Source organism: Hakea prostrata, chromosome 2 (assembly GCF_041222555.1).
Source record: "Hakea prostrata isolate BN-2017 chromosome 2, UWA_Hpros_2, whole genome shotgun sequence".
NCBI lineage: Eukaryota > Viridiplantae > Streptophyta > Magnoliopsida > Proteales > Proteaceae > Hakea > Hakea prostrata.
The window spans coordinates 12560495-12581728 of NC_142601.1; the positions used below are offsets into that span (position 1 = coordinate 12560495).

At 39.3% G+C, this 21234-nt stretch overlaps 1 protein-coding gene across 1 annotated transcript in view; it reads left to right on the forward strand.

Annotated features, from left to right (window-relative positions):
* Positions 1-2005: 2005 nt before the first annotated feature.
* The window catches only part of LOC149023799 (disease resistance protein RPS2-like), a 35108-nt gene continuing 15879 nt past the window's right edge, over positions 2006-21234 (forward strand). The window contains exons 1-2 of the mRNA XM_089144287.1: positions 2006-2238; positions 2321-2786. Of these exons, the coding sequence (XP_089000413.1) occupies positions 2097-2238; positions 2321-2786 (608 nt within the window). The 5' untranslated portion in view covers positions 2006-2096. The remainder of the gene's footprint in view (positions 2239-2320; positions 2787-21234) is intronic.

The window sequence follows — 21234 nt, forward strand, 5'->3', positions numbered from 1 at the left end:
TTCCTTTCAGATCTTTCAAAGCTTTGAAGAAAGGTAGACATTTTTCTCTCAATTGTGCTATGAATCGGTTCAAAGATGCTACTCTTCCTGTTAAGCATTGTACGTCCCGAACAGTCTTTGGAGGCTCCATATTGATCAAGGCCCTTATCTTTAGCGGATTCACTTCAATCCCTCGTTGGGAAACCATGAAACCCAAAAACTTACCTAAAGACACCCCGAAGGCACACTTCTCGGGATTAAGCTTCATTTGGTACTTCCTCAAAACAGAAAAAACTTTCGCCAAGTCTGCAATGTGTCCCAACCGCTGAAGACTCTTCACAAGCATGTCATCAACATAGGCTTCCATGTTCTTCCCGATCAAGTCTTTGAAGATTTTGTTCACAGCCCTTTGATAAGTTGCTCCCGCATTCTTCAACTCGAACCCTGTAATAAAAAGTTTCACGATCGGTCATGAATGCAGTAAACTTTTCATCTCCACATTCATTGGGATCTGATTGTATCCTAAATACACACCCATGAAACTCAAAGTTTCATATCCAGCTATTTCATCGATCAGAGGATCTATTCGGGGTAAAGGGTAGCAGCCCTTCGAGCACGCCTTATTGAGATATGTGTAATTGGTACACATCCACTATTTCCCGTTCGACTTCTTGACCATCACAACGTTGGCTAACCAAGTTGGACACAAGGTTCGACATGTCGACTCATGTCGCCGTGTCGGACCCTGGTGACATGTTGCCAAAAGTTGCTCGACTTTTGGCAAGGGTTCGATGAAAAATTGAACCCCTATTTCGAAGGGTATTTTAGGTCATTTTGACATGAAATTTGACGTGTAACCTAATTTGAGGCTAATAAACACATTGGGAGTGTTATTTTGACCTAAAACATCACCTAACCTAAAGTTTATAATTGGCACATGTCTAGCTATATGCGGGAAAAACTAGAAGTTTGGAAAATTCATATAAACTAATGTAAATATACTAAGAGAACACAAATACACAAGTAGTAAAGAGATGTACTAAAGTTTACAATTCATTATACAATTATGTTGAGTATGGCTCATGCTTCACATATTGTTGCCGACAGATACGGGGTCCCGCTCCCCGGTGAGCGGGCGGGGTCCAGGGAGGCCGCCCCGGTGGGGTGTGGGGGCAGCACCCTAGGAGCTTTTAGAGGCCCTATGTCACTTTGGCAAAAAGAAAACGAAAAATTGGCGAAAAACAAACGAAAGGTTGTTATATATGGCGAATGTAGCGATATATCGCCGATTTTTCGGCGATATATCGACTTGTCGGCGACATATCGCCGACATTTGGTATATATCGTGTCGCTCGGGGGAGTCGTGTTGCCCCCCAGCGACATGGCGACATATCGCCCTGTGTCGGCGATATGTCGCCGAAACAATGAACCATGCCCCCAACAAACAAACAAAAGAAAGAAAGAAAGAAAGAAAAAGAACATCTTTCTACTTCTAGTCCTCGAAACTAGTATAGAGGTTCATACAATGTTGAGTAGCAGTCCAATGGATTGAAAACAAGTGATGGATAATACAAGTCTTAAACTTATAAATACCATAGATGGCCCATAAGAAAAAATTGTAAAAAAAGATTCTATAGGGTGGGATCCACAGTGTGTCCCCTGTGGCCGTGCATTTCTGTGGCTTTTTGTGCTCTCCTACAGGATAAGGTCCTCTCTCTCTCTATGATAAGGCCTATTGAAAATCAGAGAGAGAGAGAGGAAAACATAAATGAAAATTCGTGTTTAGAGAGAGAGAGCGAGAGAAAGGAAGGCTGTTGATGCAATTCGCAGAGTTGTACAAAAGAGGAAGACGCAGAGGTAATTTTTTTGGTTTTTTTTTTCAAATGATTAAGCCGGTTTGGTTAATAATATCGGTTCATTCATCGAACCGCTTTCTTTGCAAACGGTTTAACTGGACAGCCACGTAAACCCAAGCGCACTATTAAGCTTCCCACATTCCTAAATGACTAGAGTCACTAGAGGAGATCAAAGTTGCTAGAAGAGAATCTGATACGTGATAATTGTTTCTTGTCTTATTCATCACAGTATTTTTTCCAGTAAATGTAATTCCAATCCATATGAAAGATAAAGAAGAATTTAGTCTCAATTCCTCTCAATTTCGTCTGTTCTTTTCCTCAATTCTTCTCTACTTTCTCTTCTCTGCAACTTTAAGTTCATCCCAGTTGTATCAAGAACACTTAGAAAAGAATCAAGCAAGAGGTACCCTAATTATCTTCTCTCACCTGATCTTTCAACTTAAACCCTTTCTTCACATCTGCTGAGTTCTGCAACTTTATTTCAGGAAAAATGGCTATCCCATCATCAACCTTTCGGTGGAACGTGTTCTTGAGTTTCAGAGGAGAAGACACACGGAAAACCTTCACCAGTCAACTTTATGACGCCCTAGGCGGGGCTGGGATCGAAACATTCAAGGACGACGAGAAACTTAAGAAAGGAGAACTGATCTCTGAAGCGCTAGAGAAGGCAATCAAGGAATCAAGATTTTCAATTATCATATTCTCCATCAATTATGCCAACTCAAGATGGTGTCTACAAGAACTCGCCTTGATTACCGAATGCCATGGCCAAAAGGTTTTTCCAGTTTTCCTTGAGGGTGTGGATCCAATGGACGTGCAGCAGCAGACAGGGAGCTTTGGAGAACCTTTCCAAGAGCATGAAAATCGCTTTGCCCCAGAAACGGTGGATGGTTGGAGGTCAGCCCTGAGAAAAGCTGCTCGACTCCCCGGATGGAACTTCAAAGATTTTGGGTAACTACATCTCCTCGCTGAATTTTTTATTTATTTTCTTTTTCTTTCTTTTCTGCTTTCTCTTAACGAATTTAGAAAGTATTAAACTGTTTTTTGGTCGAAGAAAGTATTAAACTTAGCTGATTGTTGGTATGTGGGTTGTGATTGTAGGAACTGTTTTAGCCTTTTAATAATATCGGGAGTAAAATAGCCATTTTATTCCACTAAAAAAAAAAATGCTATTAACCCGTTTCAAAAGATGGGTTTCGGTTTTGATTTCGTTTTATAGATTTACACTCTCAGTTTATAGATCTTTATCCTCTCAAGTGCCATCTAGCTAGGGCACCAATGTTGTGCTAGCTCCATGAAAAATATTGACAATCCTCTTTCAAGTATCAAGTTTCACCTTTAACTAAAGCCTCACAACATTAAGGCTGGAGAGAGTTTGGCAGTCCTCTCTCTCTCTGCTTCCCCTTCTGTTCTTCCCTGTCACCTTGGTTTCTCCCCATCTCTCACCTCACTCTCTATTTCCCCTCCTCTATCCCTCTGTGTCGCAAAGAGTGTTCATCTGTGGCAGATCTGGGGATTAGGGGGAAGTTGGCACTCCACCAGACCCATAGCTGCTTCTCTCTCTCTCTCAGAGTGAAGAAGTGCAGTTATCTCTCTTGTTCAGGGTCGAAAAGTCGACCGTCGGAAATACATCGCCGATATGTTGTAAATATCGTGTCGCTCGGGATTTCGAGTTGCTCCCAACGACACCATGATAAATTGCCTTGTATCGACGATATATCGCAGATACCTTGTTTCCAACCCACCGGAGTGGATAAATGCCTTTAAATGGCTGCAAGTCTTAGCCATCACACGAAATTTTGGAGATTTGATAGTTTTAAATTAAGGTTGGAGATTTGATAGCTTTAAACTTTTTGGCATCTTTTATTCGATATCCATCGACATGAAATTTTCTGATGTGCAGCTGCTGCCCACCTGTATTTACGGTTCTACGTACGAATTCCTTTATGTGGTCTCTATAGTGTCCTTGTGGGCATGATAATTTGTCAGTAGTATTCAATTAACATTATGACTATTTTCGAAAAGGTTCATAAAGTTGCAATCGATTATTGGTACGACACCTTTCTCGTCTTGATAAAGGTTTTTTTCCGTACGATTTATCTGACAATGCACATTCTTCCTTGCTTTCTTCCCATTTTTCGTTTTTTGGTTTTTCTTCTGTTTTTGATAGGATATTTTTGATAAAAGTATAAATTACATAAATTTAAACCCACGAGTTAGAATACATCTTAGATTATCAAATAAAAGATACTAACATAAAAATTCAGAAGGTGAAGAATCACTCCAGAAAATATAGATTGAACTCTTTTCGTCAAAGTCTTTCTTGACTTTGTTTTAAAAAAATAAACAGTTAGAAGAAGACAATAGACAAAGATATTATAGGTAATTATTAGGTATTGCTTTTGCTTTCTCATACATGGGATCGACGAGCAATAACATCATAAATAAAATAATATAAAGTGTATTATCAATATTATATAAAATCACATTAGTATGAATATTAATTAAAAGAGCAAATTACATATAGATCTTCTTGTATTTACAATTAATTACATCTATTATTCTTAAAAAAATTAATTATAAATTTCTTACGGTTAAGAATTGAAAGTTATAAATGGACAACTTTGCTAATCTCCTGTTTGGTTATACATGAATCCAGAGATTTGAAATCTCTGGATTCACAAATAGGAGATTTTTAGCCGTTTGGTTATGTAAATCTCTAGATTCATGAAATCTAGAGATTCACCTTTTTACACTAAAACCGTGAAACTGTAGATTTATGGGTATGAGGTGAAATCAGAGATTTCACCCCTACTATCAAAGCGTCAAACATTTGAACCATAATTCAATAAATATTTTCTTAATATAAATCTACAAATTTTATTCCAAAAATTCAAGCTAACCAAACAGTTAATTTTATGAACCATGACTCTAGAGATTTGAAGTCTATAGATTTGAAATCTCTAGATTTTTTATAAGTCTAGAGACTCAAGTAACTAAACAGGCCCTAAAGCAATAAGAAGGCATTTGTAATTGATTTTTTTAAGGAATAATAGGTGTAATTGATTGCAAACACAGGGTCTATCTGTAATTTACCCTAATTCAAAATGAATTGAGATTTTACTGCCTCTGCATTGAGGGGAAAACACAAGTATAGGAAAGCATGTTAGATAGGATAGAAATCAAGTTGGTGTCCTCTGAGGATCCTCTTGAGTTGGAGGAGATTCTCAAGGCAAAGCTAATGGCTGGTTCAAATTAGTAAAAATTTATGACTGTTTGACCTATATACATAAAGAGATTTATTTGGTATAATTTATGACCCCTATTTTTATTAAAATAAATCAATCTAAACATAATTTTATAGATAGAACAACTACTGTTTATGATTTATCACCACTAAAAACTATTAATTTTTGTATAGGCATTGCATCTTTAATGAACACGTGCAGAATTACTACTTAAGTAGGGATGAAATGGTAAAATTGTCTCAAAAAAGAACAAAACCTTATTTTTATCTCCCGCCAATTACCTCCATATTACTCCTCCCGCCTTGTCTTTAATTAACAATAGTTTAGGGATATGAAAACTAGTCCAAACTAATAAAAGCGAGCCAAAACCAAACCTAAATCCCATACATACTTGAAAGGTAAACCAACGCTAACCTTAAACCAAACTGATGATATATAATATGTTATTCACCCATGGTGTCAAAAATCTATTTTTAGTTATATAATATATTGTGTCTAGCAGTAACTAAATGAAAATTGTTTGTTGGATCAATTCATAAATATGTCATAAACATATATATATATATATATATATATATATATATATATATATATATATATATATATATATATATATATATATATATATATATATAATTTATACCAAAATAGTTATGAGCCCTATGAGCCAATATCATATACCAACCCAATATCACAGGCCAAAGTAGTTATGGGCCTTAGGAGCCAACTAAACATTCGTCAATTGAGTTAATTATCACATTACCAAACCAACTGGGTTTTTGATACTTCAACGTCAATTCCCTTGAGAACTGCATTCATTCACACTTCCGGGTCAGTAGTACTTCTAGCTGCAACTTCACTCGAGATTGATATGGCCACTCATACTTCAATCCAGTCCTCTTCCAGCTCTACATGGAGTTATGATGTAATATCGAGTTACAACAAAGAAGAAGAAACAAAAATCAATTTTGCAAGTAACCTCAAAACTTCCTTTGGGAAGGCCAACATCAAAACATTCGATGATGATAACGGGAATTTGAGAAGCTGAGGGGAAATGATCTGTGCTGAGTTCTTGAGAGGAATCAAGGAATCAAGATGTGCCATTATCATGTTCTAAAGGAATTTTGTTTCTTCAAGACGATGCCTTGAAGAGCTTGCCTTGATACTGGATGGTAGGGAAAAACATGGCTTGCATGTATTACCTATTTTCCTCATGGGTGTTGAAGGATCCAACATAGGGCGTCAAAAAGGGAGCTTTTTATGAGCCTTTATGCTTGCACGAAGAGTGCTGCGACCACCAGACGGTGGCAAGGTGGAGGTCAGCTATGCGTGTTTGTTATACTGATCTTTACTTAGACCGCTGAACCGGTATGAACCAATAGGCTTGGGACACCAATTTCAGTTCAATCAAAAGAACCAGCTTGCTAAATTCCGGTGTTCACTTTCCGGGAGAGATAATTGTGTTTATGGTACTACCCTCATTGATTGCCGCGTGGAAAGTTCAACATGCCGGCGTAAGCTTTTAGTGGACTTAGGTTATCACTTTTCGGCAAGAGTGGCGAGTCAATAAGAGACGGTCCTTGTATGTTTGCTTGTATATCAGAGCATTAAATTAAATTTAATGCACCGTACCTATACATTGAATGTTCTGTGCGTATCAAGAAATGCGCCAACTCGCCTATATCCCCCTTGGTATTGCTTCCTTATGGCTTGTCTGGAGTTCAGACGGAGACATGTCACATCTGAAGCCAACTTTGGTCAGAATCACTAACAGATTTGGAAGAAGGCGCATCAAGCCCTTAGCTTCTCCCGCAAGTTTGGTACCATCCTGAATCCTAACCCTTCGTTCAAATCTGAAGGATCCTATGGTTGAGGTTCGTCTTCTCCAAGAAGCATCCTATTTTGCCTATAAGAGTAAACCTTTACTCCCTCATCTTATAAGAGAAGAAGTTAGCCTCACATTTACTCCTATAACTACCCAAAAACATTCATACTCTTTGGGCATTTACTCCTCTCCACAAGGATTTGTATTATTCAGAATCTGACTTCACCGTCGAAGGTGGCTTCCCGTCCATAGAGGCGGTCCATTGTCACTGCTTTTCTTATCCTCAAATCCTTGGTTCGTGGAATTTTCGGACCAAATTAGAGTTGGTAGATTTTGGAGCAACATTTGGTGCCATTTGTGGGAAAGACATTTATATTTCTTCCATGTGCTTTATAGCGTTGATTTAAAGATGGTAGGAGATAACTCAGATAACAATGGTTCTAAGTCCCAAGGACGTGCACACGGGGAGGGGGGAAGAAGAAGGTAAATCCTCGTAGGATGGTCCATCAAAAGACACCTCCAACTTACCTCCACGAGAAATGCAAGTCCCTAACTTTGGAGCCACATTGAATGTTGGTCTTCCCCTACAAGGAATGACCTCAATCCCTGTGTATGATCCGACCCAACCACAGGCTATAGAAAGAAGGATGATGGACATGATGAACTCATTCCAAATCATGGTGAACCAATGCAGCCAACTTATGCCTCCAAAAGGCCCAACCGTAGTTCTACCTGATACAGTGGAACCCTCTCTCGTCGATTAAAAAGGTGGGGCCCAAGTAGATGGAGTAGCTTTACTCCCCACTAATTTAGCGAGGAACCGAGGAGATGCTCATAGAAAAGGCCACCATGGAGGAGCTTACCACTTAGGTTTTGATCAACTAGGAGTGCAAATGACCGTTCACTTCCAGGAGTCATAGTTGGGGTCATCAAGCTCCCAAGGTGAGGAAATCTCCCAGAGAGCATTCTTCTTAGTCAAGTGCCTCGATGTGCATAAGAGGAGGATGCAAAGCACTTCAAGTGGCCAAGAATCTTTATCAACAAATCAAAATATGAATGATCATTTATATTAGCTGGATAAAAAGGTCCCTAATGAGATGCAACAAGTTCTCAACCATGACCCTTTTGTTCTTGAGATCATGGCTGCTCCTTTACTTGTGGGTTTTCACACTCCTTCCTTCACAGTGTATGATGGAACGATTGATATGATGGCGCATATCAGTCATTTCAACTCCATCTGTGGAGAAAGAGATGTCATCAAATGCAGATGCTTCCCAGCATCCTTGATAGGCCTGACAACTACTTGGTATTCTCATTTTCTTAGACACTCCATCCATAACTTCACAGAGTTGGGTTATGCATTTGCCGCTCACTTTAAGAGTGGAATCAAGAAGGATAAGACAGAGGACAACCTTCTGGCACTGAAGCAAGGCCATTCTAAATCAATCTAAGACATCATAACTCGCTTCAACAACATCTCAATCCTGATTAAGGATTTGGATGATAATGTGGCCTTCACTGCATTCAAAAGAGCCTTCACCAGTGAGAAGTTGGTAGCATCTATCGTTGAAAGGAAGCCCAGTACCCTAGCTGAACTGCAAGATCTGGGGCATGAATTGGCTACTGTGGAGGAAGTCTTGGAGGAAAACTAAAGTGATTACAAGGATGGAGGGAAATCCATCAAACAAAGTAATCGAGAAGAAAGCCCCAAATAGAGGCCAACTAATAAAGAGCTAAAAGGGAAGCAAGAATGGAGGAGCCGGTGAGTAGATGAAGAAGCTTTCACTCCTCTGAACAAGTTACGATCTTCTATTTTGATGCAGACCCAAGACATTGGTTTGCTAAATAACCCCCGAAAGTTACATGCCAGGCCAGAGAATCGAGATGACATGTCAAAATAGTGTCTTTATCAAAAAGACAAAGGACGTCACACCAATGACAGCCATATGCTCAAGATAGAGATTGAGAAGCTGATCGCTAGAGGCCATTTGAATCTATTTGTCAAGTCTGGCCATGGAGGAGGAAGATCACTAACAAGGAGATGTAGCAGAACTCCTCCTAGAAAGAGGGTTGAATCCCGAGGAAAAGCTCCAACAACTTCTAGGGACAAGGATCTTCCTAAGATCAATACAATATTTGGGAGACCCACTCCCGAATCACTCTAGCAAGCTAAAAGAAATACTTGTGCGCCGTTGAGCCCTCGAAGAACGCTCGGTTCACTCATTGTGAACCTATTACTTTTTTTGAGAAGGAGCTTGTGGATGTTCACACTCCTCATGATGATGCCATAGTCATCAAAGTCAGGTTGGCAAATCACATGATCTACAAGGTGTTGGTGGATACAAGGTCACCGGTTGACATCCTTTCCTTAGAGGCATTCCAACACCTCAAAATGGACCAACATGCTTTAACGCCAAATGAAACCCTCTTTTATGGATTTGCGGGAAGCTCCACCACTATAAAAGGAAATATTCAGCTTGATTTGATGGTGGGGACTCATCCCCAATAATAATGTTTCGAACAATATTCATGGTTGTTTACAATATCTCTGCCTACAACATCATCTTGGGGAGACCAACGTTGAGAGCACTAGGTGCCATAGTCTCCCCCAGACACATGATGATGAAGTTTCTTCCCAAGGAAGGTATAGGTGTCTGCAAAACGGATAAAAGGCAATCCTAAATTTGCTTTCTCAACTTCATCAGGAAGCAACCTTCTGCCCCCCCCCCCTAGGTGGCTTGATACTGATGGTGGAAGTACAAGATGACAGAGATGAAGACCAGATGCAGAGAGGGGAACCTATGGAAGAGTTGCAAAGAGTTCCTCCGAGCATCGAGTACCCAGAGCGTGGATCCATGATCGGTTTTGAGCAGAGTGAATAGTTCAAGCAAAGGATAGCGGCATTCCTAGCACAAAATTCTGACATTTTTGCTTGGTCAACTAAGGACATGATGGGGATTGATTGAAATGTCGTTGAACATAGCCTCTGGATCAACAAGGACCTTAAGCTAATTATCAAAAGAAGAAGGAAAAAATAAGACGTAACATGGGGGTTTATGTCGATGATATGTTGGTAAAAAGTATAAAGCAAAGTGACCATATCAGTGACTTAGCGAAAGTTTTTGGGTCCTTAAAGCACAAAGGATGTGTCTGAACCTTGAAAAGTGCGCATTTGGCATTTCCTCTGGAAAGTTCCTAGGCTTCATGGTCTCGAAAAGGGGTATTGAAGCCAATCTTAAGAAAATTAAGGCCATCCTCGAAATGCATTTGCTGAAAACTGTCAAAGAAGTTCAATGCTTGACTGGGAGAGTAGTAGCCCTCAATTACTTCATCTTGCGTTCTGGAGACAAATGCTTACCTTCCTTCACAACCTTGAAGTCTCTCAGCACAACGAAGTGTGGAACGAGGATTGCTAAAAAGCTTTTGAAGATCTCAAAGTTAAGCTAAGTACTTCACCACTACTTACTTGTCCAATCCCTGGGATGGAACTCTTCTTGTATTTGGTGACTTCGCCTAATGCTTTAAGTTCAGTCTTAATTCAAGAAGAAGGGGGCATCCAGAAGCCCATTTATTACGTGTCCCATATCCTACTTGGAGCTGAGTCTAAATACCTAGAGAGAGAAAAACAAGCTCTAGCTTTAATGATGTCCATCAGGAAGCTTAGACCTTACTTTCAGGCCCATCCAATAATCGTCTTAACCAATGCACCTTTGAAAAAAGTCCTACATCGTCCTAACTTAGCTGGGAGAATGGTGTCTTGGGCAGTAAAGTTAAGTGAGCATCAAGTAAATTTTAAGCCTATGGTAGCTATCAAAGGCCAAGCCTTAGCTGATTTCGTGGTGAAATCCTCAGCTGGATGGGCTACAGTCTTGAAACTTGAACCAACAGCTGGTACCTGGACGCTTTTTGTTGATGGAGCAAGTAATGTAGTAGGAAGTGGATTGCAGAAGGAACCACTGTTTGGGCCATAATTTAGTCAATACTAATCCAAATTATCTGATTCTTTTTGCATTGGTTTTTAGACTCAGAGGGCTTCAGAAAAACTAACGTTCCATTTCTAATGCAAAACCCTTAGAAATTGTATGTGAACCTAGTGGTATTGCCGTTGGTAGATTATCTTTAACTTCCCCTAGTTCATCTCCTTGTTTATCTTTAACTTCTATGTCCAACCAACTTCCCTGTTTCTTCTCTTTGCTTATCCCTAACTTTATATTCAACTACCTTCCCTATTTCCTCTCCTTGTTTATCTCTAACAACTATATCTAATCAACTTCCTTTATTTATTTTCCTTGTTTATTTCTAACTTATATAACCTAGATTCCTTTACCAATCACATCTAACTCTTTTTTCCTACTTGTCTTAGATACGTGAAGATATTATCCTTAGAACTCAAGGATACTGAGGTACAAGCCTATAGAACAGATCCTGTTCAAGTAAGGTCGTCGTGAAGATATTATCCATTATAAATAAATATCACTTTCAAGAATACAATATAATAAAATGGAATCTTTCAATAAAGTAGTTATGCACCTTATAGGATATGAACCCTTCTTTAATTAAATCAAACTCCAACCAATGGATTACATATTAATTAGTATATGATCAACTCTAGTATGATAAATACATCATGAATTTCATAATCTTACGATGATTTTTTTAATAAAGGACTAGACTCATACTAGGAATTAGGAATTGAATAATACGCACTCAAGGAACCATACATGCTCATCCTTGCAACAACAGTTTCCCCATATAACCCAAATTTGCTAGTCCCAAAAATTTATTGAAAAAAAAATGTAGAAACATCCAAACCATATAACTAAAACCTTAACCTTGGGAGCTCAAGCTCATCCCAACGAAGCTCCTTCTTGAGTTGTTCTTGCCATTCCCCTAAAGGGAAAGAAGTCTAATCCTTTCCTGCTGATTTCACAAGAAAGTCAGCGATTGGATTTGCCTCCCTATAATAGTGGAAAATCCTCCACTCTATCCACTCCGTACAAGCTCTCAACCCATACCAAAGCTACAACACGGACCAAGGAATTTGAAACTCTTTCACAATCAATTACCAAAAGCCCATACTACCCTTATATTTTGAGCCTGGGTATTCCAGCTATAGTTTTAGTAGAAATTTATAGATATTATGTGATTTTTGTTGATACTTATAGTAATTTTTTTTGGATCTATCCTCTCATGCTTAAATCTTAAGTGCTAGGTGCATTTCACAAAATTTAAGAAGTTAGTTGAGAATTTATTTGCTTAGTGTATTAAATAGTTAGACAGTGATCGAGGAGAGAATACCATCTAGTCACCTAGTTTCTTAATGATTCAAGTATTGACCATAGAGTACCTTGCCCTCATACACATGAACATTATGGGGCTGTTGAGAGACAACACCGGCATATAGTTCAAATAGGTCAAAGTCTCATGGCTCACTCTGAGGCACCACATAAATTTTCAAATTCATGCCTTTGAAAGTGTTATCCTTTTGATTAACTAACTTCCCACTAAGGTTTTAGCAAGGTTTAAAGTATCCCACAATACCATACGATACTGGCCGATACGTATCCATATTTGACAACATCCATACGATACATCTCGATACATCTCTTCATTGAATTACACTAAAATACATTAATTAGAGTGATACAATACTCGATACAGGACGATACGTCTCCAAAAATCAGTTGACCAATACGATACTCGATACCGATACTTTAAACATTGGGTTTTAGGGCATGTTTCTCCTTTATTCAATCATTTTAGTGAAAAACTTGACTATTCAAGTATATAGGTTTTTGGTTGTGCACGCTATCCTCTCCTTAGACCCTACATTTTGTCACATCCCTCTAGCCGGTACCCTTTCTGGAATACCTAGAGGTGTAATCCATAGCCCCGAAGATCAAGTTTAGGAACGATCATATCCACTTAGCACAATAACATAATCAAAAGAAAGAACAAATCATTGTATTTAAGTAATTTAATAATAAAAATCAAGAAAGGATCTCAGTAGGATCACAAAAAAATATCAGAGTGTGGATAACAAGATACCAATTAAAAGATAACTATAGAGTATAGCGGAAATATACCCCACAAACAAACGTTAATGTTTAAAGTATCGGTATCAAGTATCATATCGGTCAAGTGATTTTCGGAGACGTATCGTCCTGTATCGAGTATTGTATCACTCTAATTAATGTATTTTAGTGTAATTCAATGAAGAGATGTATCGAGATGTATTGTATCAATTTTGTCAAATATGGATACGTATCGGCCAGTATCGTATGGTATCGTGGGATACTTTAAACCTTGACAAACGCAGAAGGTAAATAGAAAATCTAAAGCAAGGCCTAAAGCTATTAAAACTGGAAGAATTAAAAGGAAACTAAGAATCATTATAAAACTAAACAAAAAGAGTAAAGCTTCAAGATCCGGCTAATTATGGTACGCTCCGTCATCACACGGGTATGCTTCACTGTATTGTTTGTAGTCGCCAACATCTTGGGAACCAAACAAGTCTCCCACCGAGGCTTCATAGTTTGGGATCTCGCAGTCATTAGTATCTGTAATACAATCTAAAAAAAAGTCCCCAAAGGGTAAGCTCAAAAAGAACTTAGCAAGTAGTCCACTCACAATAAACATCGTTACACACAATCCAAAGCAATATAAATGCAATGAGATGAAACAATGAATGCAAGTATGCTACTAACTCTATATATATGCTAGTCTCTATTGACAGACACACTTTAAATCATAGCACCATACTCCTCTGGGTAGGTTTCCAATCACTCTTCCCTCAACCTTCCCAGTTTGTTGGGTTCTCCGTTGGTAATTGGGTCCTGCATCCCTCCCGACATTCCATGGATGGGGTTTAGGTCACCATTGTCTCATATCACCATTGGTCTGAGTATTGGTGTGTGTTCAAGGTTAATCTTAGCCCAATGCAAGTCATCTACTGAGTCATATCTACTTAGGGTTAGATATGTCCATTCCTCACTTCTCGCAATCCTTTCCGGTATCCTTCCCCCTAGAGTCATTGTCTCCTTCCCGGATACATAGAATTTTAATCTTATTGGTCATCCACAAATAGTAAACAGGAAGCTCTCATGTCCTCTCATGAGTTGGTTACCGGTCTTGAGCGCCCATAAGCCCATGTCTACTACTACAACCCTACCAATGAATGGCCCCCACAATGTTATTCATGTCCACTCACGGGTTGGTTATCGGTCTTGAGCGCCCACAAATCCCCATTGCTGCCACAGGTCACTCCGTCTCAATTCCCCTTCCGATAGGGTCAGATATGATAGGGGTTTCCTTAGCCAAACACTTATAGACCAATCCTAGGTATGTCATCCAATAGTCAAGGAAACCGCCAAGGGGCACTATAGGAAAGCGTCCCATACCACCTCCATTGGTGTCCAAAGTCAAAAACGCCAACAACTACAATCTAGGCATTCATATTATGATTCCATACATCATATAATCAAGTCAAATTCACATTCACATCATTCATGATTCATTCCAGTATGTAAATCATAATATAAATATGCTACTGTAATTACATAATTAATATGATATAAAGAAAGTAAAACAACATTAGCTATATCATGCATTTGAATCATATCATAACAAACATGTAAATATGCATATTGTGAGTGAACGTACTCACCTCGAATTCGATTCGTAAACTTCAAGTGAGAGATCAAAGAACAAGACCAAAATCACCTAAACAAACTTAAACAAATATGGTTTAAGTATTAGGAACAAACCCTAATGATTGGAGACGAAACAGAAGCAAAACAGAGAAAATTTGAGGTCACTGACTTTGTGGGTCGCTCACCTGGGTCTCTTAGGTTTGATCGACCCGCAGTGTTCTGTACGGACAGAAAACCCTAAATTGGTCATACCTCCTTCGTTTGAAGTCCGATTACTCCAAAATTCAAAGGGGAGTTCCCCATAAACATATTAAGACTATCTATGAAGGTCTAAGCATCAAACAAGGTCATTGGAATAGAATTCTAATCAAATCATAAACTAGGGTTTTTATCGAAATCGATCCATGGATTTCACAGAGAGACTAGAAAGAAAGGGGTTTCACTCTAGGAAAAAAAGAATGGCATTTCCAAATCCAGAATTGGCATTGGGAAGGGTCTAATCATGAAAATAAATCAAGGTTTTTGAATGGATTCCCATTCTTGATGGTTACCCTAAAATTGCCATTCAAAATCAATCCACAGTAGATTCTCAAAGTGATAGAGGGAAAAGGGATTCACCCACAAATAATGGGGATAGAAAGAAAGGTTATAACAATGGCATGAGACTTTCCTCTCAATCACAGAGGTAGATAGAGAACAAAGAGAGAGTAACTCATGGTCTCATGCAAGATCAAAATATAGAAAACTCACCATATGGCTTCAAGAAAACATAGAGTGAATGGGGATTCACTCTAAGACTATAAGGATCAGAGACTAGGCCATTACAGTAGTGTAATACCTTCCTCAAAATCAAAACAATTAGAAGAAACAATAGAGAGAGTAGATCTGGAGAGAAACAGATAGATTACTAACCTTGTAGAAGAATATTCGACGGAGAAACTCTAACAAATGCTTGGGGATCTTTCTTGGCTTCGAAGAGGAGGTTCTAAGGTCCTTCCCACGTTCTCCAGAGGCTAAGGAACATAATGGGGCTGAAATCCACGAAGTTCTAATATATAGAGCATCAAAAATCCTAAAAATAGAGTTTTAAAAAACTGCCCCTAACCCTGTGGGTCTCTTGGCTGGGTCTATCAAGCTGATCGACCCAAGCTAATAGCAAGCCCAAAAATAGGGATTTCAAGATCCAAACCTCAAAACTTTCAATGGAGCTTCTCCCAATTCAACAAGTGACTTACCTAGCATTGAGGGACCTTCCAAAACATATTCAACTAGGCCTCAAGTCCAACAACCAAGCTCTTCAACATCAAGGTCAAACATCAATGAAGCTCTTCTTCATCCAAAACAAATAGGGTGTCCAGGTTAGCGTTAGGTGGGTTCACAATTAGCACAAACTTGATTATAGATCCAAAATTCATGTAGTTTTGGGTAATAGTTCCAAGTATAGTGGCTATAATAAGTATTTGGAAAGACAAACACAGAAATTTTCTCTGGAGGTTTATCCACAATCTAGATTAGTGGGATTAACCCCAATGTCAAGAGCTCCTCCTGTCGCCAAGATGTCTTTTGGACCCCCCCCCTCTCTTGGGTTGGTCAAGTTAAATATAGATGGATGCTCCACAGGTAATCCAGGAAAGGCAGGAGCTGGTGGTTTGTTACGTTATGAGTTAGCAAGCATTCCACAAACTATAGTGTGTTATTGGGTGTTAAAACCAATTCTGAAGCTGAAATGGAGGCTCTTGTGTATGACCTAGAATGGATGAAGCGCTTGGACATTCAACATTTGTGGATTGAATGCAATTCGGTGGCTATAGAAACCCTAATTGCCAACAACCAACAAACTCTCACCTATGGAGACCCCACTCAAGGATGGTACACATAAACTAAGGGTGTTTCTCGCATCCACACTCCTTTTGACCTGACCCTAATTGAACCCTCCAGCTTACCAAAGGATTGACCATTCACGGAGATTCCGGTTTAACCCTAAATGCATTATTGGATTCTAATTGGGTATGGTTCCTAGATGATAGAAAATATACTAGCAATAATACAGTTTAGACCTACTTGATATGTAATCTAGCAAACATAATAGTGCTAGGGGCATCAGAGAATAGTGTCCCATACCACAGTCCCTAATATCCCAAGCTAGGAATACCCATAAAGGATAATCCTCAATTATAGTCGCACCAACACATCATTCCACATCAAATAATAAATTAAATACATCTTTCATCATCTATAACATGTAATCATCAGGTAATCATATTTAGCTACTTTTACAACAAGTTATAAGACTACATACATGTTCAAAGTGATAGGCAATTCATCATAACATATGTCAATCATAGATGCAATTGTAACCTTACTTGTCTTAGCGGAAATACCACGGAAAAGCGTATTAAGTCTCTCAAACTACCACTCCCGTGACCTCAGAGATCACCTAGATTAGTGTTAAGAAGTTTCATTAAAGTCAAAGATCCAAACGGAGCAAAAATCAAACTGACATGGCCACTGTGACCCAGCCGGTCGCTTGGGGTGGTTGGTTGGGTCAATCAAATGCTTTGAGCGACTGCCCCTCTCTTGGGAAGAATCTTAAGTCCGAAATTTTGACTTTTGATCACCCTTCCTCGATTTAATTTTGGGGTGATTCAAATCCGAATTTCGTCCTTGGGACTCTAAAGAGTACACCATATCACAGATTACAGAAGAGGAAGATCTAAAATCCACTTCATCTTATTCAACAAAATCAGCTATTGATCTGGATATAGGAATCCATCTTCTGGCATGATCTAGTCAAGATCATTGATGAGAGGATTCTAAACACTCCAACTCACCACTATAGAATTTTAGTGGGAGGAACTACTCTCTAACAATATAGAATTGAAGTAAAGCAAGAGTGTTTTTAACCAACCTCCAAAAGAGATCCAAGCTTTCTTCACGAATCGAGGGTTCTTCACCTCAAACCACATGCACACAGTCTCCCCATCGTCCACAGCAGCCTCCACGAAAAATATAATACAAAATTAGGTGGTGGATGGCTATTTATAGAGGGTTGGGGGCAGAACAGGGTTTAATCCTACAACCAGACCGATCGGTCGCTTGAGACGGTTGGTTGGGTCAATCAACCGCCTTAAGCAACCACCCCCTAGTACTTTTCAATACTTGGGTGCTTTGCTCTCCCAGTTGATTCCCAACACCAAATTAACTTAAACCAACATGCGGGGAGCTCTTACCTTGATCTCAGACATTTTCCAACTTGACTGGACTTATGCTGGAAATCCATTTGCACACTCCATCCGAGTTTCCAATGGATCTTCTTTGATTTTCCAGTAAGGCTGGTTCTTCACTAGCAGTATCCAAATCCATGGGCTTAGGGTCTGGATCATGAGCTTCAATCGGAATAGCCCACAACTTCTTCCGATTGGAACTTCGGGTACTTGGAACTGCAATATGGATCTTGAGTTAGAAATACAAGGGTTATTAAAGTGTAAAACCTCGAGCTCTGATACCACTCTATCACATCCACCCAACCAGTATCCATCCACTCGAATACCTGAGGGAATGATCCACAACCCAACAGATCAGGTCTCAGACAATTATAAACCACTCTACACAATATATTAAATCAATGTTATATATATAATTGAGAAACCTGAGCAAGAATAAATCCATCTTATATATATAATTAAGAAATAAATCAAATATCAAGGATCTCAAACTAAATCAGAGTGCGGAAGTGATGACATGACTAAAGTAATCAAATTGAAAAGAATGAACGAAGTAAAAATTGAAGTCTTCTAATGTTTTGCCTTCTTATCCAAACATTTGCACACTTGCAATTTAGGGTCGGTGTCTAGCTTGTAGTCCCATCGGCGAATGAAGCGTCTTCTATCATTGTTGATAGGAGCCATAATAGTACTCTTCACTAGTACTGGGATTGTACCACATCTCACAGCCAGTTCCCATTATTTCCTTAGCTATATAATCAGAGGGAAAAGTCTCCGAACTTGTGCCTAGGATTTCTTCTTCACCTGCATACACATCTAGAAACAACAAATTCCCCGATGGGTGAGCTCAAAAGAACTCAGTGAGTAGTTCACAAACATATAACCATAATCAATGTTCAAGTCAAAACATCATATAGTGTATCATAATATGAAGGGAATTGCAACAATGCTACTATACTCTAATTGATGCTAGTCTATATATGGTAGACACACATTAAGATCGAACACCAGCCTACTCCTGGGTAGGTCTCGTCACTCTGATTTCTTACGGGTTGGTTATCGGTCTTGAGATCCTGGGCAAGGGGTAAAGGCATCCCTCTCAGATTATCACCATGGGTTTAGGTCACAACTCTCTCACCACACCATTGGCATGAGTACTAGCGCATGTCAACTACTTAGTCACATTAACCTAGGTTCAGATACCTCCCCTCATGTATCTCACACTCTTGGTTCAATATCTTCCTCTACTAGAGTTAACTTATCCTATGACTCCAACCAACTCGGACTACGCCTCCTCTTAACCCTATTGGTCATCCACATATAATGGGCGGGAAGCTCTCAAGTCCTCTCACGGGTTGGTTACAGATCTTGAGCGCCCATGAGCCCAAGGCTACTATATGCAACCCTACCAATGAATGGCCCCCACAATGTTTTTGTGTCCTCTCACAAGTTGGTTGCCGTTCTTGAGTGCCCACTACTCCACACTATTGCCAAGGGTCACTTGACATCAATACCCACACCAATAGGGCATGATATGACAGGGTACCTGATCATACTCTTCTAGACCTCCTAGTCATGGCAAACTGTCACACCCCACCCGCTGGTATCGGTTACGCATGACAACCCGTGGGTGTGATTTGTCACATGAATCCACAGTCTTATCATCAATAATAATAAATGCAAGAAATAGATAATCAATAGCAAGAGCAAGTTTAAATAATTAATCAAAAAGGATTATAGGAGTCCAAATACTCCAAGAATGAATCAAGAAAAGAATCAAATCAAAGAAATCAAGTTTCAAATATTATTGAGTTCAGCGGAAGCATTAAATAAACTAAATCAATTTCTTTCCAGTAGCTTTCTCTAAAGCCAAAGTTTGCTTTTCTAAATTAGCAAGAAAGGGGGTTCTCTAGTTCTTGTCCAAAGACTTCTCAAAATGTCTGACAATCTGTCTCCTTCTGCCGTCAATGGATGTTGTAAGCGCACTCCAAGCATCCGCAGGAGGCTTCATAGAATACATCTCCATCTCCCACTGACGGTACCACATCTTCTTCATAGATGAGGTTCCACTCACGCGGAACTTCTCTTGATTCCGTCGCACTACCATCTGTACAATATATTATAACATACAAAGAAAGGAATGGGTTTTGACGAACTCAGTAAGGATAACACACTTTCCATACATATGATAACATATCCAGATAAGCATGTATGTAATGAATGATATGTAAGTATGTGAATGCTACCTAGATCTAACTATGCAAGTCTCTAAAAAGTTGACATGCTTTAAGATAATCACCAGCCCTCCTCTGGGTAGGTCTAGTCACTCTGATCCCTCACGGACTTGTTACCTCTATTGGGATCCCGGGTAAAGGGGTTCAGTCCTCATCAATCAACCATGGCAGGGGTTTAAGTCAACACTCTCTTACCACGACCATTGGCATGAGTACTGGCGCATGTCGAGGTTTCTAATCCAATGCAAGGTCATACAGTAACATACTACATGAAGTCCAGATACTTCTCATATGGCACCAACCAACTAGATTCCGTATCCTTCTCTACCTAGGAATGAGAACCCTCACAGACTGCTAACACTGTTGGACTCCATTCCTTAACCCTATGGTCATCCACATATTGTTGGGGTGGATGCTTTCATGACCCCTCACGACTCCTGGCCTCTCCTTGGATGTCCATAAGCCCAAACCCTAACATATGCAACCCTACCAACACATGATCAACAGTTGACCACTGAGTCCCCGCACAGATTGCTTACGGCTATAGGATGAAATAGAGTCACATCACTATTATCACTGGTCATTCGATTTTAATTCCCCTACCAAAAGGGTAATAGCATGTAAGGGTACCTAGCCATGAAATCTAGACTCCCTAGGTATGTCATCTAGCAGTCATGATAGTGTTGGGGGCATCAATAAGCATGTGTCCCATACCACAACCCTCTGATATCCCAAGCAATGGATACCCAATTGGATACCCTTTCATCACAACTACATCACATCACAACCATCATAACATAGTCATTCATTCTATATCATAAAGTGATAAAGTATATAAAAACATCACTTACAACATATAATCAATTACAATTCAATGACTTAAACAATAACAACAAGTTACGTGAGCAATGAATAATATAAGAATTAAACAATTCATCATATAGCATATCATCGCATATAAATAAGAATGTGTGTCCTTATCTGTAAATATGTAAAAGCTTACTAGAATGCAATTAAATTTTACCCACAACACTTCTAGATAAGTACAGAGAATACCTAAACATAGAGTTGCAAGAATACATTGAAGATATGAGTCAAATCAGAGCAAAGACCAACTTCACAGAGCTACTGTGACCCAGCCGGTCGCTTGGGGCAGTTGGTTGGCTCAAGCGACCGCCCCTATTACAGACAATCTGCAAGTCCAAAATTTTGACTT